The sequence below is a fragment of the Coturnix japonica genome, chromosome 34 (genome assembly GCF_054131305.1).
Source record: "Coturnix japonica strain WE chromosome 34, WE-NBRP24, whole genome shotgun sequence".
NCBI lineage: Eukaryota > Metazoa > Chordata > Aves > Galliformes > Phasianidae > Coturnix > Coturnix japonica.
The window spans coordinates 3,221,653-3,243,915 of NC_140696.1; the positions used below are offsets into that span (position 1 = coordinate 3,221,653).

At 46.3% G+C, this 22,263-nt stretch overlaps 2 protein-coding genes across 9 annotated transcripts in view; both read left to right on the forward strand.

Moving 5' to 3' along the window:
- KMT2A (lysine methyltransferase 2A) overlaps positions 1-14,332 on the forward strand; it is a 43,689-nt gene extending 29,357 nt beyond the window's left edge. For 6 of the 7 annotated variants that reach the window (XM_032449092.2, XM_015883850.3, XM_015883851.3 and 3 more), the window contains 10 exons: positions 7-4,315; positions 5,077-5,157; positions 5,573-5,637; positions 6,423-6,593; positions 7,132-7,206; positions 7,483-7,657; positions 8,016-8,123; positions 8,599-8,682; positions 8,977-9,106; positions 9,669-14,332. In XM_032449092.2, the coding sequence (XP_032304983.2) occupies positions 7-4,315; positions 5,077-5,157; positions 5,573-5,637; positions 6,423-6,593; positions 7,132-7,206; positions 7,483-7,657; positions 8,016-8,123; positions 8,599-8,682; positions 8,977-9,106; positions 9,669-9,944 (5,474 nt within the window). In that variant the 3' untranslated portion in view covers positions 9,945-14,332. Of the gene's footprint in view, positions 1-6; positions 4,316-5,076; positions 5,158-5,572; positions 5,638-5,732; positions 5,786-6,422; positions 6,594-7,131; positions 7,207-7,482; positions 7,658-8,015; positions 8,124-8,598; positions 8,683-8,976; positions 9,107-9,668 lie in introns of all 7 variants that reach the window. The other variant, XR_014938226.1, reaches the window with a different exon arrangement.
- Positions 14,333-14,882: 550 nt separating this feature from the next.
- Positions 14,883-16,212, forward strand: TTC36 (tetratricopeptide repeat domain 36). 2 transcript variants are annotated; one of them, XM_085526039.1, is made up of 3 exons: positions 14,883-14,996; positions 15,432-15,714; positions 15,792-16,212. In XM_085526039.1, exons 2-3 carry the CDS (start codon positions 15,492-15,494, stop codon positions 16,058-16,060), a joined length of 492 nt encoding a protein of 163 aa, XP_085382165.1. In that variant the 5' UTR covers positions 14,883-14,996; positions 15,432-15,491; the 3' UTR covers positions 16,061-16,212. The 2 variants fall into 2 exon arrangements, with proteins under 2 accessions (XP_085382165.1, XP_015739280.1); XM_015883794.3 differs by having other exon boundaries at positions 15,520-15,714.
- The last annotated feature ends 6,051 nt before the right edge of the window (positions 16,213-22,263 follow it).

Sequence of the window (22,263 nt, forward strand, 5' to 3'; positions counted from 1 at the left end):
TCTCAGGAAGTCCTACCCCAATGACCCATGAAATAGTTACAGTGGGAGATCCTTTACTATCCTCTGGACTTAAGAGCATTGGTTCTAGAAGACATAGCACTTCTTCTTTGTCACAGCAGCAATCAAAACTCCGGATGATTTCGCCTACACGAGCTGGGAATACTTACTCCAGGCTCAGTCTGTCTTCAGTTTCCAGCATAGGGTCTTCTTCAGAACATGAACAGAGTACAAAACCTACTGACCACTATGTGGGATCTGTGAATTCAGGTACCGCAAGCGCTCCAGTTCAAAGCTGCTCTTCCAGTTCAGGCTCCCAGAAAACAGCAGCTACAAGTGGAACTAAAACTTACCAGCTGGATGCATCTCAGCCTACAGAAGGAAAACATCCTAGCAGTTCAGATTCAATAGCCAAAAGCACACCTTCAAAGGGAGAGAAGATGAAAACACTGACCTCAAGGGACCCAGACTATTCAGCTCATAGTTTTTCTTCTGGAGGAAACTCCAAAACATCAACTCAGCCAAACTGTTCGTCGGGCACGGAAATAAGTGTTAAAATAGGAACCTTTCAAGAATCTGCAGGATCATTTTCTTCTAAAGAAACAGTATCCTTTCCGTCTTTGCATCAGAGAGGCCCGAGAAAAGACAGAGATCAGCACTTGGAATCTGCACAGCCAGAAAAAACAACTTCAGTTGATGAGATGGATGCAAAGATGCTGAAGTCTGCAGGAGTAAATAGCAGGTCTCCTGCAGCAAGCGAGCAGGCAGTTTCTGCCTCCAGAGACAGGCGTCAGAAGGGGAAAAAGATAGTGAAAGAGAGTTTTAAAGAGAAGCTTTCTTTGAAATCTCTTACAGATTCAAGTCAGGCAGTAGGCAGCGATGAAGGAAATCTGGCATCAGAATTCGGTAATCAGGGTTTGGTGACTGAACAAATTAGTCAGAGGTTATGTAATAATATTCCTGCTGAAAAAAATGTTGAGAAGTCTCCACCTTCGCAGGGGTCGTCTAAAGGTTCTGCAGTGCTGCCTGAAGTGGCCTCTAAGGAATCACAGGCGCCCAGAAAACGCACCGTCAAAGTCACTCTGACTCCTCTCAAGATGGAAAGCGAAGGCCAGTCTAAAGCTGCACAGCAGGAAAGTGATGCTGAATCTCAGCCTGCAGAGGCAGAGCTTGCCACTCCAACAGAGCCCTCCTCAAATTCTGAAAGCCTGGAAGATAACTCTGTAGTTCAAGGAAGTCCAAATAAAGCACCAACACAGGAATCTCAAAATAATGCATATGAAAACTTGCCTGTTCAAGATAACAGCTTGATGCTTCAGGATGGGACTAAACCTCAAGAAGAAGGCTCATACAAGCGGAGGTATCCACGTAGAAGCGCTCGGGCCAGGTCTAATATGTTCTTTGGACTGACTCCTCTGTATGGTGTGAGGTCTTACGGAGAGGAAGACATTCCATTCTACAGTAACTCAACGGGGAAGAAGCGAGGGAAGCGGTCTGCAGAAGGACAGGTGGATGGTGCAGATGATTTAAGTACATCAGATGAGGATGACTTGTACTACTATAATTTCACTAGAACAGTGGTTTCCTCCAACACTGAGGAGAGGCTTGCGTCCCATAGCTTATTCAGGGAGGAGGAGCAGTGTGATCTTCCAAAAATCTCCCAGTTAGATGGTGTAGATGATGGGACTGAAAGTGATACAAGCGTCACAGCCACAACAAGAAAAGTAAATCAAGTAACTAAACGGAGTGGTAAAGAAAATGGAACGGAAAACTTAAAGCTGGATAGAACTGAAGAAACTGGGGAGAAAGTACAAGTCACAAAAAGCCCCGCTGTCCACAAAGCCGATCCAAAGATGGATAATTGCCATCCCGTGAGCAGGGTTAAAACACAAGGTCAGGATTCTCTGGAAGCTCAGCTGAGCTCTTTGGAAACGGGCCGTAGGGCTCATGCCAGCACACCTTCTGATAAGAACTTACTGGATACTTTTAACACAGAACTTCTGAAATCTGACTCTGACAATAACAACAGCGATGATTGTGGAAACATCCTCCCTTCAGACATCATGGATTTTGTACTGAAGAACACACCATCCATGCAGGCATTAGGAGAAAGTCCAGAGTCTTCGTCATCTGAACTTCTAACACTTGGAGAAGGTTTAGGTCTCGATAGCAACCGGGGCAAAGACATGGGCTTATTTGAAGTGTTTTCTCAACAGCTGCCAACAACTGAGCCGGTGGATAGCAGTGTTTCCTCGTCCATATCAGCAGAGGAGCAATTTGAATTACCGCTGGAACTTCCTTCTGACCTCTCTGTTCTGACTACACGCAGCCCTACGGTGCCCAGTCAAAATCACAACAGACTTGCTGTCATTTCAGAGTCTTCGCTGTCCTCCTCAGGAGAGAGGTCAATGCTTGCCTTGCCCTCCACGGAATCTGGGGAAAAAAGAGTTACGGTCACAGAAAAATCCACCTCTAGTGAGGGCGATACAGCTCTTCTGAGTCCAGGAGTAGACCCGAGCCCTGAAGGGCACATGACTCCTGACCACTTCATCCAAGGTCACATAGATGCAGAGCATATAGCCAGCCCGCCTTGTGGCCCGGTAGAGCAAGGACATGGCAGCAACCAGGATTTAACTAGGAACAGTGGGACTCCAGGTATCCAAGTGCCCGTGTCACCCACAGTTCCCCTGCAGAACCAGAAGTATGTTCCCAATTCCACAGACAGTCCCGGCCCCTCTCAGATTTCTAATGCTGCAGTACAGACAACACCACCCCACCTTAAACCAGCTGCAGAAAAGCTTCTTGTAGTCAATCAAAATATGCAGCCACTCTACGTGCTCCAAACTCTTCCCAATGGTGTTACTCAAAAGATACAGCTGACACCTTCTGTTAGTTCAGCACAGAGCGTAATGGAGACGAATGCCTCAGTGTTGGGGCCTGTGGGGAGCGGGCTCACGCTGACCACAGGATTAAATCCAAGCTTGCCCTCATCTCAGTCCTTATATCCTCCCACTAGTAAAGGGTTGTTGCCCATGTCCCATCACCAGCATATACATCCCTTCTCCACGGCCACTCAGACTGGCTTCCCACCAAATATTGGCAGTCCTTCGCCAGGTCTCCTTATTGGTGTGCAGCCACCCCCTGATCCTCAGCTGCTGGTGTCTGAAGCTAATCAGAGGACTGATCTTGGTACCACTGCTTCAACACCAGCCGCAGCCCTGAGCAAGAAACGGCCAATATCTCGACTGCAGTCAAGGAAGAATAAGAAACTGGCTCCCTCTGGAACCCCTTCTGCAATAGCTCCTCCTGATATGGTCTCAAACATGACTTTAATTAATTTTGCTCCCTCCCAAATTTCCAACCACCCATTGGATTTGGGAACCATTGCAAATTCAACGTCCCACAGAACCGTCCCCAACATTATAAAAAGGTCCAAGTCTGGAGTAATGTATTTTGAGCAAACCTCTTTGCTGCCCCAAAGTGGGACTGCTGCTGCAGTTGGCACATCTCCTAGTGTTATTGGACCAGATGCTGGTCACCTTCCAGCAGGGCCTGTGTCAGGGCTAGCATCGAGTTCCTCGGTACTGAACGTGGTATCCATGCAGGCCACGGCAGCCCCTACTACTGGTGGGTCAGTTCCTGGACACGTTTTGGGACAAAGCTCAGTGACGTTAACTAGCCCTGGATTATTAGGGGACCTTGGTTCCATAAGCAATCTCTTGATCAAAGCTAGTCAGCAAAGCCTTGGTCTTCAGGAGCAGCACATGACTCTGCCACCAGCTTCTGGGATGTTTTCGCAACTTGGAACATCACAAACTCCATCTACAGCAGCAATGACGGCTGCATCGAGCATCTGTGTTCTGCCTTCAGCTCAGACTATGAGCATGACAGTTGCCCAGTCATCTTCTGACCCAGAAGGCTCTTATCAGCTTCAGCATATGACTCAACTCTTGGCCAGCAAAACTGGGATTGCTTCCTCACAGCTGGACCTTGGCTCAGCTTCAGCAACAGCTCAGCTGTCAAGTTTTCCACAGCTGGTTGATGTTCCCAACAGTACCGGACTCGAACAAAACAAGGTTTCCTCATCTGTGATGCATGCCAGTTCAGCATCTCCTGGAGGCTCCCCGTCGTCTGGTCAGCAGTCTGCAAGTAGCTCTGTGCTTGGCTCATCGAAAATGAAGCCAAAAATCAAACGCATTCAGCCGTTAGAGAAAGGGAATGGAAAGAAGCACAAAACTTCTCACATGTGGACTGGCTCTTCCGAAGCACAGGTTCCTGATAGAGGGACCACTGCTGCACCCCAGGTCTCAGCTGCAAGGTAAGAGAAGTGCATGCTTTGCTCGTCCATGAGATTTTGCAGCAGTAAAAGAGAAAATGTTGCACCTGTATCTACAGCAGATTTACCTTTTGAATGATAGTTTCTAATGTAAAACCTCACCTGGCTTCAGAAAGCAGATCTCTGAAGAATTTCTTAGAACTTTTGCCTCTGGAAAGTGAAGGCTGAGAAACTTGAGCCTTTGAGGATCAGGGTGAGGAGGGCTTCTATTCACTGTTAGCACCTTAAAGATTGCACCCCTTGTTTTCAGTTCTGGCTACCTTAGTGGTTGGTCCTAAATTATTGCTGGTGCTGAAGAGCATTAACATTTTGGTAACTGAGAAATATTGCACGTGATGCCTGTGATAACTTGATCGTCTTGATGTTCTGAAATGAGCCTGATTCTTAAACAGCAGATTCAGAACTCTTTAGATGGCTTAACCTCTTAACATAGCTTTTGTTGAGTGTGTGTAGTTGATTACTTGCCAATTTGATTCAATCTATAAATATTTGCTATAATTGTGTCAACGTTCCACTGTACATCACTTGACCCCTGAGCATGTGGCTTATGGTTGCTCAGAACTGTTCCTCTTGAATCTCATGCAGTGCTGGGAATGTGATCCATTTTCTCCTATCACAGGAGCAGCACAACTACTGAAGCACTTGTTGCAACTCCCAGAAGATCTATTGCTGCCTTCCAGTCTCATTTATAGCATGTGTGATTTGGAAGGTAGTTTGAATGTTCCTAACTCTTTTTCTTCCAGGGCTCCTGCTGTGAAGACAGATATGCAGGATGCAGCAAGCACAGATCAGCCATCACAAACACAATGTGGCCAGTCTACGGGGTAAGCATGAAGTACACCTTTGTGTCAGGTTTTGGTGGCCTGATCTTAAATAAATAAATGAATACATAAAATAGTCCGGAGAATGCAAGGAGTCTTTGCTATCGGGTTTATCTTGGAAGTTTTCAGTCTGTAATGAGCAGCCATGTTTTTTATTTTGTTTTTAATATAGCTGTGGGAAATGCATTTCTTACTCAGGCAGATCCTGTGTTAGCATACAGGGAGCAGGACTAATAAGAACGACAGATCACAGGTTCTGTTAAGTCAGTCTACTGACTGATGGAAGCCACAAAGATAATTGCAACTTAATAGAATCCTCCTGTTCATTTCCAATTGTGCTCACATTAGAACATATTTAACAATGGGTGTAGTAAAATGGTTATTCATGTTCTTCATTTTCACCTCCTTCCCTCTGAAGGCAAACAGCAGTTATCCCAGAATCTCAACCAACACAGACCTCGACAAATGAGCAAGAAAATGCAGGTATGTTGTTTCTTCACATGCACCAGGTCCTGGGGCTCTCCATGACTGGGAAACTGGTACCTTGTTGTTCTAATTTGTCTCTCTTGTTCTCACAGAGAAAAATCTCAGAGCTAATAGTCTTGTTATTCATGCCTTGAAGGGAGGAAAGGTTTGTTCACTATTAATAAAATCTGCTCAAATAGTTGTTTCTATTTTTTAGCTGGTGGGAATTTCAGTACTTGAGATTTTACACTATGGTGCTGTCTGGAATTTTTTCCTTTGAGTAAAATCTCTTTTTGGAATCTTGGTTCTTAGAAAGTATATTTTAGTTTGACTGCCATATATGAGAGCTCCGAGGCCTTTTTTGAATGTTTCAAAGTAAATCTGGAAATGTAGACTGTTGTCTTTCATATCTTCCCAGTCTGCTGTCACTTACATGCGGTTGCAGTAGCATGAATAGTTCTCGCATATAAAATAATAGTCTTTCTGCTCTTTGTCCTTACTGCAAATGATGATTTGTGGAAACCTGGTTCTCCTGTAATAGCTGTTTAGAAGCTACTAATGTCATCTGTTGTTAAAACAGCTTCAGAATGAATAGATTTTGTCCCTCTGCCAAGATGTGAATGTTGGTAAATTTGTACGAGTCCTTATGTGAGTGGAATTGTTATCTGAGTTCCATAGGTTCTTCTTAGACACATTACTGACTTGCCATTTGACCACTAAATAGAAGTAATTGATTCAGCTGTGGGGGGGAAAGCTTTGTTCTGCTTAATTTCCACCTTCATACTAGCTTTTGTCTTTCCTAGGCTCAAAAGCTATCGAGGAAGAAGAGAGCACTTTCAGCTCCCCACTTATGTTTTGGCTGCAGCAAGAACAAAAGAGGAAAGAGAGTCTTGGTGAGAAGAAACCCAAGAAAGGTTTGGTTTTTGAGATCTCAAGTGATGACGGCTTTCAAATCTGTGCAGAAAGTATTGAAGGTGAGAACTGTGCTTTTATTGTTGCGTTGGTTTTAACTTTCCCTACCAGAAGTTAAATTATGACTTCTGAGAGCGTTACTTATTTTCACAGATCTTTAAATGAGAAACAACAACTCCTAATTTACAGCCCTGGTTCCTTGCATTACATGGTTTCTGTTGGAAAATATAATATGTCACTATCCCATTTTGGTTTATCCATTGACCCATGGTTTTGAACCACGTGTTGTAAAGAAACAGCATGACTCAGGCTCTATGACATTTAGACTTGTCCTACAGTCAAGTTACTGAAGAAACTCATTTCCCTTCAGCCACAGTGAGTTTGGAGTATTTGTAGTCCATTAGATGGGATGAATGCTTTACATTATCTGGTCATTATATAAATATCAACATTTTTTAGGAAAACAACATACCTCACATGTACATAAATGTCTTGTTGGTAGTGCCAGAACTGACAGCGAGGCTGTTGTTACAGCACTTCTCAGTGCCCAAAGCTTGGATGCCCTTTCACAGTTTTGTTTTCTGTTTTATGTAATTGCAGATGCCTGGAAATCACTGACTGACAAGGTTCAAGAAGCCCGTTCCAATGCCCGCTTGAAACAGCTATCATTTGCAGGTGATGTCCATTGCCACCATTGTTTTTAATGTGCTTTTGAATGTAGAAGAACAAACAGGTCTTTGGATTCACTGTCTTAAGAGTTTCAGTTGAGCTGCTGTTTTTTTTAGTGGAAAATAAAGTCTAATGAATTGATTAAAATTGCTTACCTGGAATGAGCTAGTTAGTGCTGCTGTGAAAACTTCAGGCTAGCACAGGTTTTGTTTAATGGGCTGCTGTATCCTCCCAGTATGCTTGGTCATTTCTGTCATTCTTGTGCTCTGTTTCCTGTTCCAGGTGTGAATGGTTTGAGGATGCTGGGAATTATCCATGATACTGTTGTGTTTCTGATTGAGCAACTTTATGGAGCAAAGCACTGCCACAACTACAAGTTCAGATTTCATAAACCAGAGGAGGCCAATGAACCCCCTCTGAATCCACATGGCTCTGCTAGGGCTGAAGTCCACCTGAGGCAAGTGTGAGCTTTGCAGTTGTTAAGGTTAACAAGGACACAAGCAAAAAATCTCAGGAGCACTGAGAGCGCTCAGTTTATGAGTAAATGTAAACAACTTTCTCCTGTAAATCAATGATACTGTATCTTCTTTATCTGCACGCTTTGTTATGCATTTCTTTGTTTAATACAGCCCTCCTGGCTGGTGCCTTTATTCACAGTTCTCAGAAGTTGTTGTGTGTTATCCTGATGCATAGAAAGCTGTGAAAGAGGACAGACTGGAGAAGGTGTAAAACAGTAAACATGCCAAGCTGTTCTGCCAAACAAATGTTTACATTAATTTCAGTTAGTAACACAAACTTCCTTTGTTAAATTACAGGAAATCTGCGTTTGATATGTTTAATTTCTTGGCATCTAAACACCGACAGCCACCGGAATACAACCCAAATGATGAGGAAGAGGAGGAAGTACAGCTGAAATCAGCCCGGTATGCGGTAGGATTTAAAGGTTTAAAAGGGAAGAAACAAAGAGATCAGGTTTAAGTTACTTATTGCTATTTTTTGAGGTAGTGCTCAAGAGTTCAAAGCTACCAAGTCCAACAACAACAAGGGAGATTGCTGCAGTCCTGCACCAGCTGAAGGTGGTCAGCCAGTCCAGTTGTCTTTTCCACTTTTTCCTGCTGACATGAGAAGTTTTGTTGATAACTCGAAGAGGAGAATTGATCTGCATTGAATTTTTAAGAAGATTGCTTGTTAGCAATTACAAATTTGTTAGAATTAAGATGCAGAATTAAGATCAGCTCTACATTTAGTGTGTGTGTGTATATGCATGCACTTATATTACCCTGAATTTTGATGGTGTTCTCAGTGGGCTGCAGTGGTTGAATCTTGGAAGCTATCCCAGATGATACCTGACATGGGCTCTCATGGATGTCATCGCTTAGAGTTGTCTCTTTCTTCTAGGAGAGCAACAAGCATGGATCTGCCAATGCCCATGCGATTCCGACACTTGAAGAAGACTTCCAAGGAGGCAGTTGGTGTCTACAGGTATGGTTTTGTTCTGCCACTCTGAACTTGACATCTGGGACAGAGGAAGGTTTTTAAGGTATATATTTGAAAAGTAAAGCTCAGCACAAACAACTGTTCCTTCTGTTATGCCTTGCTGACAACCAAGGCATTAGGAGAAACCTACTGTTGTTCTCATTGGTGTTACGTTGTAGAAGTGAAACAATACTGCTGTGGTTCTGATCACGAAATAACTTGTTTTCTGCAGTGCTGGTGCAGTGTTTTTGAGCTTCACTTGTATTGTTTGAATATTCTCTCACCCTGTTGCTTTTCTAGGTCTCCCATCCACGGCCGGGGCCTGTTCTGCAAAAGGAACATCGATGCAGGTGAGATGGTGATTGAATATTCGGGCAATGTCATTCGCTCCATCCTCACTGACAAACGAGAGAAGTACTATGACAGTAAGGTGAGTTAAGGGCTTTCACTTGTTTGTCTAAACAACACCAGGACAAGTATAGTCACAGAATATTTAGAGTTCTCAAATGTGTTTAGCGTTAGTATTAGTGACTTCAAACAGTTTTCAGTGCAAAGTAGTGATGTATATAAGATGAAATAAATCATTGTCAGATGTGACTGGTGAGATTATTGTGTACAGAGAGCAGTTTGGGTGAACTAAGAAGTAGCCGTGAAGGCAGGACAAGCATAGGCCATGTGAAAACTGCATTTGAAACATGGTGATTTGGGATTAAGGAATTCTCTGTGTGTTTACCGTATTTGCTGGAGCTCCAGAGTCATTTTCTCCCATGGGCAGGGAAAGATATCAGTGTGGTCTCACACTGCAGCTCCAAAGAGAAAAGGGGTTGAAATAATTCAAGCGGGCGCTTATGAAGGCAAAGGTTAGAAGGGTTGTAGATATTCTTAATGACTTGACTCTAAGTGTGCAGCATGTTGCAATAATTAAGCAAGACTGTCATTAGTGTATCTATCTCTTGACTTCCCATAACTGTCTTCCTGTTCTCTGTGTGTAGGGGATCGGTTGCTACATGTTCCGCATTGATGACTCTGAAGTGGTGGATGCCACCATGCATGGGAATGCAGCCCGCTTCATTAATCACTCCTGTGAGCCCAACTGCTACTCTCGGGTCATCAACATCGATGGCCAGAAACACATCGTCATCTTCGCCATGCGCAAAATCTACCGAGGGGAAGAACTCACCTATGACTACAAGTTCCCCATTGAAGACGCCAGCAACAAACTGCCCTGTAACTGCGGCGCCAAGAAGTGCAGGAAGTTTTTAAACTAAGAACTTCCACGAGCTGCAAGTGAGCCCTAAAGGGCATGGGGCAAACCAAAGCTAACAGCAAACCCCTACCCTGCCTTTCATGAGGGGAGGGGAAAGGACAGAGGCAGGAATGAAGATCAGCTGGGCTCAGGGACCCAACTGGCGGCTGTGTTTCTCTGTCAGAGTCCACATCTTCATGTCTTGCATGCGCACACTTACCCTTACGAAAGACACGGGCGACTGGAGAAGATCCTCAATGTGATTATGTTTTTGCTATTCTCTTTCCCACCCCAACCCCCCCCCCCCTTCTCAGAGTTTGTTTCTCAGAATGGGGCTAATGAGTGGGAGAGGGGAGGGAGGGCAGACCCGGACCCAAGTGTAGAGGGCTGCTCACAAATCCCATCCCTTTGAGCTCCCTTGGCTCAAAGAGGTGGATGTGGAGTTCTTGTTTTCCTTCGGTTGCTGTGTCAGAAGTTTCCAGAGCACAGTACATGACTGCGCCTTTCTCCTAGGGAGAGAAACTGTACCCCACCAACCAGCTACTCTGAGAACTTTGTGAGAGTCTGTGGTTCCTTGTGCTATGCATCTCCAAAACACTATCTGTGGGTTGGTCGGTGTACTGCGTGGTGTAGGTGGCCTGCTGTGCCGTGTGGGTCCGGCTTATCTGCTTTAATCGAGGAAGACTGAACGGGGGTGAGGGTCATACAGCAGCTGTAAGTAAAGTGAGAAGGATTTGGGTAGTTGCACTCTGAAATTCCAGCTGGAGTGCAAAGGGAATTCCTGGCATTCCTTAGCAGAGAAAAAGGCTTGTGCCAACTGGTTGCAGAGCTGTAAATCTTTGTGAGCAAAGGCTTTCTTTGAGCAGCACCCTCCCCCTGCTGTAAAGGAGGGAAGCAGTCTTTTCCCATGCTTCTTCCTTTGGAGGCTGCCTTTCTCCTTTGACCTGGGGACTGAAGGGCTCGGCTGGTCTCAGCTGTGTCTGCCACCGTGAGGAAGGAAGCAGTGATGGGAGCTGCTGCTGCTGTTGGCTGTCAAGCAGGAGCTGGGGGAGGTGGGGATTTGTGTGGAGCCCCATTGAACAGCATCCTAGGGAGAGAAATAAGTGGCTTCTGTAGGCACATGCCTGTCTGACCCATCGTATCGTAATCATGCATGAAAGGCACAGGAAGAGGCACCAAAATGGAGTGCAAAAATCACTGAAGATGCAAGGCCAAACACTAAGCAGCCTCGGGTGCTCCTTGCAGCACTTAAAAACGCACAGGAGACAAATAGGCGATGGGCACGGTTGGAAATGGCGGTAGCTGAAGAGTCCAACGTAGAATCAAAAGTAAATGGTTCAAGTCCTGGTTCAAGTAAATGCTCCTCCCTTTTGGGTCTGCTCCACGCCTCCAAAACTTAGAAAAAAAAAGAAGAAAAAAATAGAAAAAAATAGAAAAAAAAAAAAAAAAGAAGGAAAGAAAAAGCCCCAAGCCTAACAAATAGAGACATCGGATTTTACTCTGTTCTGTTTACAGTTTAGTATTTAAGGTTTTATAAATGTAAATATATTTTGTATATTTTTCTATGAGAAGCACTTCATAGGGAAAAGCACTTATGACGAGGCTTTTTAAACAGTGGTATTATCCTAATTTAAAAGAATCTGTTTTTAATAATTTTCTTTTTTATTTTCATAGGACGGTTATAGGAAATATGTGGCTGGACACAGTCTGAGTCTGATCCTTTCTCCAGAGAGAGGGGTACACTTTATTTTTGTCCTTTAATCTTGTTCTGCCTTTTTGACTTGGGTAACTGTTTCTGTGAGGTTTGGCTGGACCTTCAACTTGGATTTTTTTTTCTTATCCAGATTGGGGCAGGAGGGAGAATTGCCCGGCTTTGTTGGGAACTCTGAACAACTGCTCGTGCCCTCAGGCAGGAGGCATGATTCTGCCTTGCCACACACCAGTATCCTGTGTGTATTTAAGGAGAAAAGAGAGGGAAAAGAGAATAGAACTGACCTTAAATAGCTTCACCCCTTTTGCCTGGTGTTCAGAATGAGTGTTTCGGTGGGAGGTGTGACTCTTCTCACCCCAAAGTGTGGGGAGTTGGATGTCGGGGGCAGTGGGGGGCTCTGCTGGCCCAGCCTTGTGGTGCCTGTGGGGTCTCAGCATCCCTCTTTTGTCCAGAGCAGCTTCCCTTTCTGCTCTGGGTAAACCCACATCTTTCCAGACATGGAAATGCAGTCCTGTGGAAGTCTAGCGAAGCAATAGGGCCCCAGACCTGCCACCCAGGGCAGCATGGGGCTCACACCCCTATATGTGCACTCCTCGTCCCCAAACCAAACAGAGAGTAGTTTTTGCCTTGGAGTAGTAATTCCTTGAAGCAGCCTTGCTTTTCTAAGCTGGACCTGTGGGTAGGCGAGCTGGCAAATGGAAAGGCTGCTCTGAAACAGCATCAGCAGTTGGTAGGGAATGGACCGAACTGAGCGATACCCCCAGTGCTCGTGATCTCACGCTCCATTATCTGTGCTCTTCAGGCCCCCAGACCTCTTCCTCTGACCTGGGAATGACATAACAGCTCTCACAGGGTCAGGAACTGCTGGTTTCCTTTCTTTATTGCACTGTGTGATTATTATTATTTGGTAATAACTGTTGAAAGAAGAATCCAATCGAAGCTGCATTTGTTACTGAAATGATTTGATGCACTGACAGTTTGGGAACGCACATACCTTGAGAAGGCCAAACAGCACGTCTTGGGGGGGGGATCTTGGATCTTGTATCCACAGACACGGCTGCTCTTTGTCCTTTATCCTTAGCTTGTTTGGGATGGCAGTGCTTGGTTAAACAGTGCTGTGAGTTGCATGGCTCAGCCTGGTGGCCGCGCTGTGTGAGGATGGAAGCCCCAACAGTGCTCCTATAGGAAACACTGGGAGAAAGAGAGAGAGAAAAGAGGGGTGGGGAGGAGAGCCGTGGGACCCCCAAGGAGCTGAGCACCAGGAAATCTCCTCCTTTGAGGACCGGCCGAGCAGAATGGGTCCTTGAGACCCAGCTCGCTGTTTGCTTTGCTGCTATACCTGTGGCGGTACCGCCGTGGCCAGTGAAACTGTCTGTACCCAGAGGAGGTGAGCTGTGCTGCTGGGCAGGGCCCCGATCCGCTGCCACGGCCCAGCGTGGGGGCTTGGAAGGGAGGCAGGGAGAGAAGCCTTGGTGTGTTCTCTATTAGGCAACCACAAGGTGCTGGTTGGCATGCCCTGCCTGGGCCGACAGTGAGCACAGCACAGCTTCCCATTATATGAATGTATATTTTATAAGGACTGACACAGATCACGCTATCTGAAAAAAAAAAGAAAATACTACAAAATGGAACTTTAGGGCGTTTGTTTTTTTTTTTTATTTGTTTTATATCTTTTTGTGTGTCGTGTGTAAAGGAAAAGCGGGTCATTGCAAAGGGCTGGGTTATCTTTCTGTTAATTGTTCCTTCTTTCGTTTCCAAGCAATACCGGGTTCTTCAGCGGATGCTCTTTGTGCAGAATCATGCCATTCAAACCCCACGCTACTGGTCCACACTCAACACCTTGCAAGCTGTTGGTTTCTTTTCTTGTTATTATTATTATTTTCCTTTTGAATAACTATAAATACGATATATATAGGAACTAATATAGTAACGCACCGTGTAACGAAGCCTAGTTCAGTATCGGTCCATGGCTTTTAATTCTCTTTAACACTATAGATAAGGATTGTGTTACAGTTCTAACAGAGGTAGGAACAACCCAGGCTGTGTGTTCCCATGTAGGTGCCTGGTTGGAGGTTGGATGGTGGGCATTGCTTGGCAATAGGCAGCCTATGGGGGGATGTTTCCTGCCCTTTCTTGTTACCAGTTGTACAACTCTGGTTTCTTTCCTTTCCGCTCGTTACCTTGGGTTTGTTTTTTGGTTGGTTCTTTCTTTTCCCTTTCTTTTTATTGGTGATGAATGTTGGGGGTCCCACCTGCATATATAGGGATAAAAGAAACCCAATACCCCAAACCGACGTGCTCTGTGCTTTCCTGGTTATCTTTTTAAACAAGGTTACAGTAGCTTTTTGTCTTATCAACCGAGATCTATACTTGTGGTGTTTCTTTCATTGAACTTAAACAGTCTCTTTAGTAAATACAGGTAGGTATTGTTAAAAAAAATAAGCAAAAAAATAACTAAAAAAAAACAGAGAAAAAAAGGCAAAAAAAAAAAGACCAAAAAAATCCGCCATGTTACGTTCTATGATTGCATTTCTTGACGGCTTCTCATATATAACAACAAAACCTCCCTTTTGTTTTCCTTGTGTTCTGGTTTTCCTTTCCGGGTTCAAATCAAGCAAACAAAAAAGCAAAGCAAACCGCGTCTCGAGTTGCATCAGTGTTAAAACTCCCTGACAAGGGAAGAAGGAAATACTTTAATAGCTAATTAAAAGAGAAAAAAAAAGATAATAATTAATAATAATAATTAATGGCTGAAAGCTCTGCAAAAAGACTGAATGTAAAAAAAATAAAGTGTACATAGTTGTAAAAAAAAATAAAAAATAAAAGGAAAAAAAAAAGGAAAAAAAAAACGGTGGGGAAAAGAGAAAAAAAAGACACACACAAAAAAAAGGAGTTTTTAAACATGTTTATTTTCTATGCACTTTTTTTTATTTAAGTGATAGTTTAATTAATAAACATGTCAAGTTTATTGCTGCAGATGGCTGCGGGTGGTTCCTTGTGCCAAGGGGGCTGCGGTGCTTGTCGGTAATGGGGGCTGATAGGGGTTAATGGGGGCTGATAGGGGTTAATGGGGGCTGATAGGGGTTAATGGGGGCTGATAGGGGTTGATCTCCCTTCATTGACCCACTGTGCTGTTTGTTGATGGGGGAGTTGCTGTGTTGGTGGGAGGAGCTGCAGCCCCTTTGCCATAGGAGGGGATGGGTGAAGTTTAACCAGCCCGCTGGGTGCCCTCCTGACCCCAGGGCTCTCAGTGCGCCATGGGCAGCGCTAATGATAGAGCGGTGCTGCAGACCATCTTCAACCCCAGCACACCCTTTGGGGATGTCCCAGGGCTGGATGAGGATGAGGACGTTGAGCAGGAAGGTGAGAGCTGGATGTGGCTGAGGATGCCCGCTTGGAGGGGTGGAAGGGGATCTGCTTCCCCTGGGTGGTGTTGGGGAATGGAGCTGGGGGTCACTGTGTGACAATAGCAGGACACGGGGAAATGGTTTGAAGTTAAAAGAGGGAAGATTTAGGTTGGATGTTAATGGGAAGTCCTTCACTAGGAGAGTGGTGAGGCCCTGGAACAGGCTGCACAGGGAGGTTGTGGATGCCCCGTCCTTGGAGGTGTTCAAGGCCAGGTTGGATGGGGCCATGGGCAACCTGATCTATGGGGTCTATGGGGATCTAAGGGGTCTCTATGGGTCTCTATGGGGTCTCTATGGGGATCTATGGGGATCTTTGGGGTCTCTATGTGGATCTATGGGGTCTCCTGGGCAACCTGATCTAGTAAATGTGTATGTTTGGTGGCCCTGCTAGGCACGGGGGTTGGAACTACATGATCCTTGAGGTCCCTTCCAACCTGGGTCATTCTGTGTGATGGGATGGAGTTGTTTTCCATGCACAGAGGAGGAATCGGCCTTTGCTCCGGAGCTGCTGGAGCAGGTGAAGGACCTGGAGCTGCAGGGTGTTTCTGCTGCCGAATCCGGAGACCTGAGCGCAGCCCTGGAGCGGTTCAATGTCGCCATCCGCCTGCTGCCCGAACGCGCCTCTGCGTACAACAACCGGGCACAGGCGCTGCGCCTTAAGGGCGATGTAGCAGGTAAGGAACGTAGCACTGGGTGACCAGCACGGCCTGGAGCCACCCTACATCCCCATGTTGCGTTTTGTCCCATCCAGGCGCATTGCGGGACCTGGATGCCGCCATCCGCCTGGGCCGTGGCCGTGGTCGCGCTGTGTGTCAGAGCCTGGTACAGCGCGGGCTGATCCACCAGCTGCAGGACAGACAGGACGATGCCCGGCGGGACTTCCAGCAGGCGGCACGGCTGGGCAGCGCCTTCGCACGGCGCCAGCTGGTGCTGCTCAACCCCTATTCAGCGCTGTGCAACCAAATGCTGGGAGAGATGATGGCAAAGCTGCGCAACCCTGATGTGACCGGCAGTGATTGAGGCTGCCCGACCCCCGTCCCAGCTGAGCTGAGCTTGGAAGCATCTGAAGCTGCTCCCCCCAGCTCCATGGGGTGATGCCATGGGGGAATCTTGCTGCTGCTCAGCTTTGTGGCAGCTCTGTCCCATCACAAATAAACCTCCCTGGCTGCACAGCAGGGCTCTGGTTGTGGTGTTATGGGCTGATGTAGCATTGCTGAGGGTGGAAGGAGAGAAATGGGGTGTGGAGGTGTCCATCCTGTTCCTGAGTGCTCTGGGTTCTGGGTGCTGTAATTGGGGTGCAGCAGGACCTGACCCCAGGGACACAAATGCTGCTCGGGGCCTGTAAGGTGACAGCACTGATGGTGAAGGGATGCTTGGGGCCCACAGGGTGGCAGGGTGTAGGTGATGCTCCATTCAAGCTCCTGGCTCCCCTGTTATACCCAGGTAAGCCAGATTCCCACTGCTTTGCTTTGGAGCAGGTGACCCTGGGCTCCTTCTGCTGCTCCCTGTGCTGGTGCCCACCAGCATCACCTGCACAGACCATGATGAGCACAGCAGCCATAACGCCTCTGGATTCTTCCACCTGGATGGATGCCACAATTTGCTCCATCCATCTGCAGGCACCTCCGTGCCGCCTCCAGTTCTGCCTCTCAGGTGGGTGCTGCAGGGGGTGGGCACCATAGAGCCCCATAGACACCCCATAGAGCCCCATAGAGACCACATAGGCCACCATTAATCCCCATAGACACCACATAGACACCCCATACAGCCCCTTAGACAACCCATAGAGACACATAGAGCCCCATAGACACCTCACTCTCAGTCTGCCCCCCAAGTCCACTCATCACCATCTGCCCCCCAAGTCCAACTCACTCCATTGCCCTCTTTCTGCCACGAGATGGTGCTGTGAATCAGACCGAAGGAAAACCTCCTTAGCAGGCAAAAGAAAGATAAACCAGCTGCCAAAACCAATCGGACAGCAAAGAGCTGGGTGAGGAGCAGCAGTATTTCCCTCAAGGCACACGGGGGGAGGCTAGAACAGGGCTTCCAAATCTCCTGTTGAAAGCATTGGGATAGATGAAGGCTCACCCTGTGTTCTCCAGTCTGTCTCGTTCTATACCTCAGTGATGTCCCTGTTGGTTGCAGGGGAGCTGAGCTTTAAGGGTCCCTTCCAATTCAGCTGATCCTATGGCTCTATGAACATGGCTGGAATATCATCCCTGGCCCCACACGGCACCTTTGGCTCAAACCCATTGCACATATGGAGCACAGTCAGGGTTAACGCTCTGTGTCCACAAGCCAGAGCTGCAAACACACCTTTTAGACGCTGGGTGCTCAAACCACCTTCTCTATTTCCAGCCTTCTTTTCTTTTCAAAGGATCATTGACTTGCTTAGTGTTCAAACCCAGCAGCGTGGCTGGCAGCCAGGCACAGGGCTCAGTTTCTCCATCTCTTTCATAACTCTGCCTCTCCTGTTGTCTCAGTCCTACCCTTTATAGCCCTATGCTGCTCCTTGAAGTGCTTTCCCCTTGTCCCATCAATATATATTGATAGGATTTGTTCATGTATGGGTGAGGAAACCCACCCCAAAGCTCCCCATGTTCCTTAGTGCTTTCCCCATTTGTCATCCTGCATCAGAGCAGCTGAACCAAACCAGAGCTACGATGGCCCTAACAGAGCATGTTCTCCCATTAACCACAAATGAGCTCCGTAACAATTGGCTTATTTAAGGTTAATCATTAATAGGAACGCCTGGAGTGGAGATAAGCAAATAAAGGCCTGAAGTCCCTTTTATTTTCCCCCTTCTGAACTAAACCGGGTGAGAGTGGCAGACAACAATAGGTGTTAAATAGGGTCAGGTTTCCCAGTCCCTTTCCCATACCCATTGCATTCCCTATGGGCTTCACCCCATCTGTTCCGCAATGGGGGCAGGTAATGGGCAGGTAATGCTGCCCCAATGTAGATGGGGTCAACACCTCATGGTGAAATGGGACCCAGACACTTCTATGTTAATCTGTGGGCAATAACACAATGAATAAGAGCAGAACCCTGCAAAACAGGTCTGAGTAACCGCGGGGATGATTGCGCTGCTGTATTTGCTCAGGGTCGTATGTAGTATTTACTCTTGGCTTTGCTTTAATAATTGTGACATCTGGTATTTATCTGGAAATAAGGAAGTTTTACCTTCTTAACCAACAGATCCGAGGGGCGCATCCAGCTGCCTTCAGTCCCATGGACAGGAGACAAGTTGTGTCCTTCAATTGCTATTAAGCTCAGGCAAGAAACGAGGGCGCATAAGAGAAACATCATAAGAAATGGGGAAGAATAAGGGAAAATTGGTCTAAGAGGGCAAATGGGAAGAGTGCTGTGCTTGTGTAGGTCTAGTTTACAGGTATATATGTTCATATGTAATTTGGGATTGGTGGTAATTCAGGTTGTTCTTGCTCTGTTTGTGAATCAATATGTGAGCGCTACGCTGGCTGTAGAGGATGGGACTCAGATTGAACCAGTTTAACGCAGGGATTGTTTGGGTTGGTTTATCGCCACGTTGGTTTCTCGTTCCCAGCTGACAAGTTCCCATGAAAGCATTGATGTCTTCCCTTTGAGCTAAGCTTTCATTCTACATCTGCCAATGAGTCAATGTGCAGCATGGGTGCTGCACTGCTGCATTCAATGCAGTGGTGCAGCTCTTTGTGTAGCTGCCTGGCTGTGAGTCTGTGCAATGCAGGCGTTACTTGGAGTTTGAGCCTCTTTATCCAGGGGTTATCAGGGGGTTAATGGAAGCACAGCGCCCGCAGCCAGGCGGCCTTACCAACAAGAGCAATAAGGAATTAAATATTTAGCGGGTGAAAGAAATGCCAATGGGCAGATTGAGTCACGCAGCCCCTTTGTTGTCATTCCAGTAATTCCAGAACTAAAATAGTCAGAGCCAAACTGGGAACAGAAGCTCTGGTGCAAACCTTACACTTGTGCAAAGCTGGTGTGTGCCATTGGATGTACCAAGGATGTTGTGCTTGGAGGTACAAGAGAGGAGATGCTCATGTGGCTTTGAACATCAGATTTGATGATCTTTTAGGTTTGATCTTCTAGATTTGATGATTTTTTAGGTCTTTTCCAACCTTGATAATTCTGTGATTCTTGTGCCCCCTTTGTTAAGGATGCACACAGCGCTGGCATGCAGACTTCAAAAGACAAGTGTTTTCCTACTAACACTTGAGCTCAATGAGGCATTGGAGTGACCCTACAGCCCTTAATAACAGAGGGCTTCATCCCACACCCCATAGCATTCAGACATTCTGCTTTCCCCTGGGCCAAACTGTATTTTTACAGCCAGCTGATACCATCAGGAGCACTGGGAGCAACAATTCCGCAGGGCTGTAACTCACATGGGCTGCTGTGTTTGTTCTTCCCAGGGAGAGAAGCCCTTTAACAAAGGCATGGACCATTCTGTATGTATTGCTCAATAGGATCACTTCTGCTCTCAGTTTACAAGCCTGAAAACAAAGTATATACGATACCATCAAACTGCTTCATTCCAAAACCTGCTGCTCCTTCAAACGTCAAGGCTGTAACCTTCAGACACCGCTCTGAGCTCTGAACCTTTGCATTCATTCCTGGGGATGCTGTTTAGACCTGGCTCTGCTTTAGGGCAGAGGGAAACCCAGCAGAGGAGGAATGATGCCACGTGATGCTCTGTGTGCTGCTGAGGACTTCATTCCCTTTGCAGCCTATTTCTGAATCTTAAATATACTCAGCTCATGTTTGCAAGTGCTTTATGCTTCAAGTCTTGGCCTTCTTTAATTAAATGGAGATTAACCGCAACCACTTGATTACAGGTGTGGGATCTTTAAGATAAACATCACCAAGCTTTGAAGACATCATGGCTGGGGATGGAGGTGAGGTTCTCGCCTGCTGAGGTGATGTGTGATATAGCAAAAGCTTTAGAATAAATGACTTCATGTGGCCCTGAAACAGCACAAGTCTCCACTCATTTCACATCTGATGCCCGAGAAAAGCTTTGCATTGGAGGAAAGAGGCAACAGATGGTGCAGGAGATCATTGCCCCAACCAGGGAGGTGTAAGGTCCCATCCATGGGAATCCTGCCTGTGTTTGGCTGTGATGTGGTGGTGGTGATGTACCATACGAGCAATCAAAAAGCTGGTTGAGTTTCCGTATATACACTGACTTAACAACAGTGCTGTGCCCTGAGCCTTTACTCCTCCCTTGCAGGGCTGCATTGCCCCATTTATTCAGGCAACGCTTGAATTCTGACTAACTGAGCACCGACATGGGGCTTGCAAGCAAAACTGAAAACAATGCTTTTCCCTTCATGAAAACACTGAGCCTCTCGGTTAATTTTATGAGTGTTTCTTCTTTTGTTTCAGATGTGCCTTTCAGATGTTCGAAGGAACAAATAATTGAGTCAGAATATTTTCACAATATTGAGATGTTTGGCTGGGAAAGTCCAGGTTTGCCTCACTGTAGCGACTCATAATTGGAACAGCATGATCCGATTTGTTTCATTTTTCTCTGATGTTATCAGATAAAACAGAAGATATTAGGTAAGTACTGGGGAACCTTAAGGACCTCCAGCATAGTGCAGGTTCATGCCCTATGCTGGGGCATCCATTCCATTCCAAGCAGACAAAGTTCATACTTCAGTCTGATTCCAACGAATGTTGTGGCTTATCCTTGTCAGAGGGTTTTGGTGGTGATAAATGGGATAAAATGGGGTGTTGGAAGGTGAGCTGAATTTTTGCCTCTGTGGCTGCTCAAGGTTTTGGCCAGGAGTGAGAAGGAAGACAGGCGTACAAAGTGTGATCTATGGCCGAGTGTTTCCCATAGCCTTCCTGTCTGCTATTGGCAGCCCCGTCCTGAAAGCTCTGAATTTATTCACCTGGCTTGGCACGCTGCTGGACGATGCACTTAAACTCCAAGGGACCCAGTCTTTGTAAGGGGATAAATGATTATAACAGTTTAATGTGTAATCCAAACCGCACGGTATGAAAATCCAACCCTTCTGTAAACACAAAAACGACTTAAAATGCTTTCTTTGGAAATCACCTGGCCGGGTCGAGGCTGGAAAAACAAAAAGAGAGCAACAAAACCACAAAGGACTCTTCATATTTGGCGTAATGTTTGGTTTTAGGTGCAGAAATGGATAGACGGCCCCATAGTCCAAAGAGGAATAAGAGTATCTGAGGTCAGGTGTCTTTATTGGACATGGAACTCTACAGGCCAACATTCATTGTGGATCTGTGACCAGCTCAGAGCGTGTGGAAGTGAATTAGTGTGGAATTAGTGTAAAAGCATTGAGTGCAAAACCCCATGACTGGTAAGCAAATGAGACGCGATGGAGAGGGTCAACTGGGACCTCAAGAGATGCTGTTGGTATTTCATGAGAAGCACAGAGTACAATAAGGGCTGGTTTCTGCACCTGCATCTCATACAATAGAATATTGCACAGTGAGAATCTCACTTGCTGGAAGAAAAGAGAAGGTTGTTGGCACAGCTGAAGGAAAGTCCCTCTGTTTCCAGGGAACAGACGGTACCAATGGAGTGCAACTGGAATGGAAACATCCCATAACTCTGCACTCAGAAATACATAGCATAGATGGTTAGGGCTGTGTTTTAAGTGACAGAGTCTTCATTTCCCCTTCAAGGCACCATTGTGATTTCCTCCCATGGCTCGTCCATCCGCTGAGCCTTTAGATCTCCATTTTGATGGGGGTTGGATGGAGGCTGCGGGCCGGTAGGTGGCAGCTTCTCCCAGCGGATGGATGGACGACAGAGGGGACACGGTGAGTGCCACCATCAGCTGCTGCAATGGGATTCTCCTTCCTTACCCTAATACAGGTCCTGCAGGGCGATGGAAGAATCCCAGCCACCAATCCCATTTCACTTTAGAACAGACCCTGCTTGTTGCTCCCATGTCAGTGACCATAGAATCATAGACTGGCTTGAGCTGGAAGGCACCTCTCAGATCATACAATCATGGGATGGTTTGAGTTGGAAGGGATCTTTAACATCATCTATTTCCAGCCCCTCTGATATAGGCTGGTTCCAACCAGAAGCGGCCATTTCTTCTGTTCCTGCTAACCACAGTCAGTGTTCATTGCTTCCCTCTCAGCCACATGCATGTCTTTAAGGCAGGCAGTGATGCTTCCACTTTACCACGCTTTAAATTCTACCTTTCAGTCTAGGTGCTGGTTTGGGGTGGGTT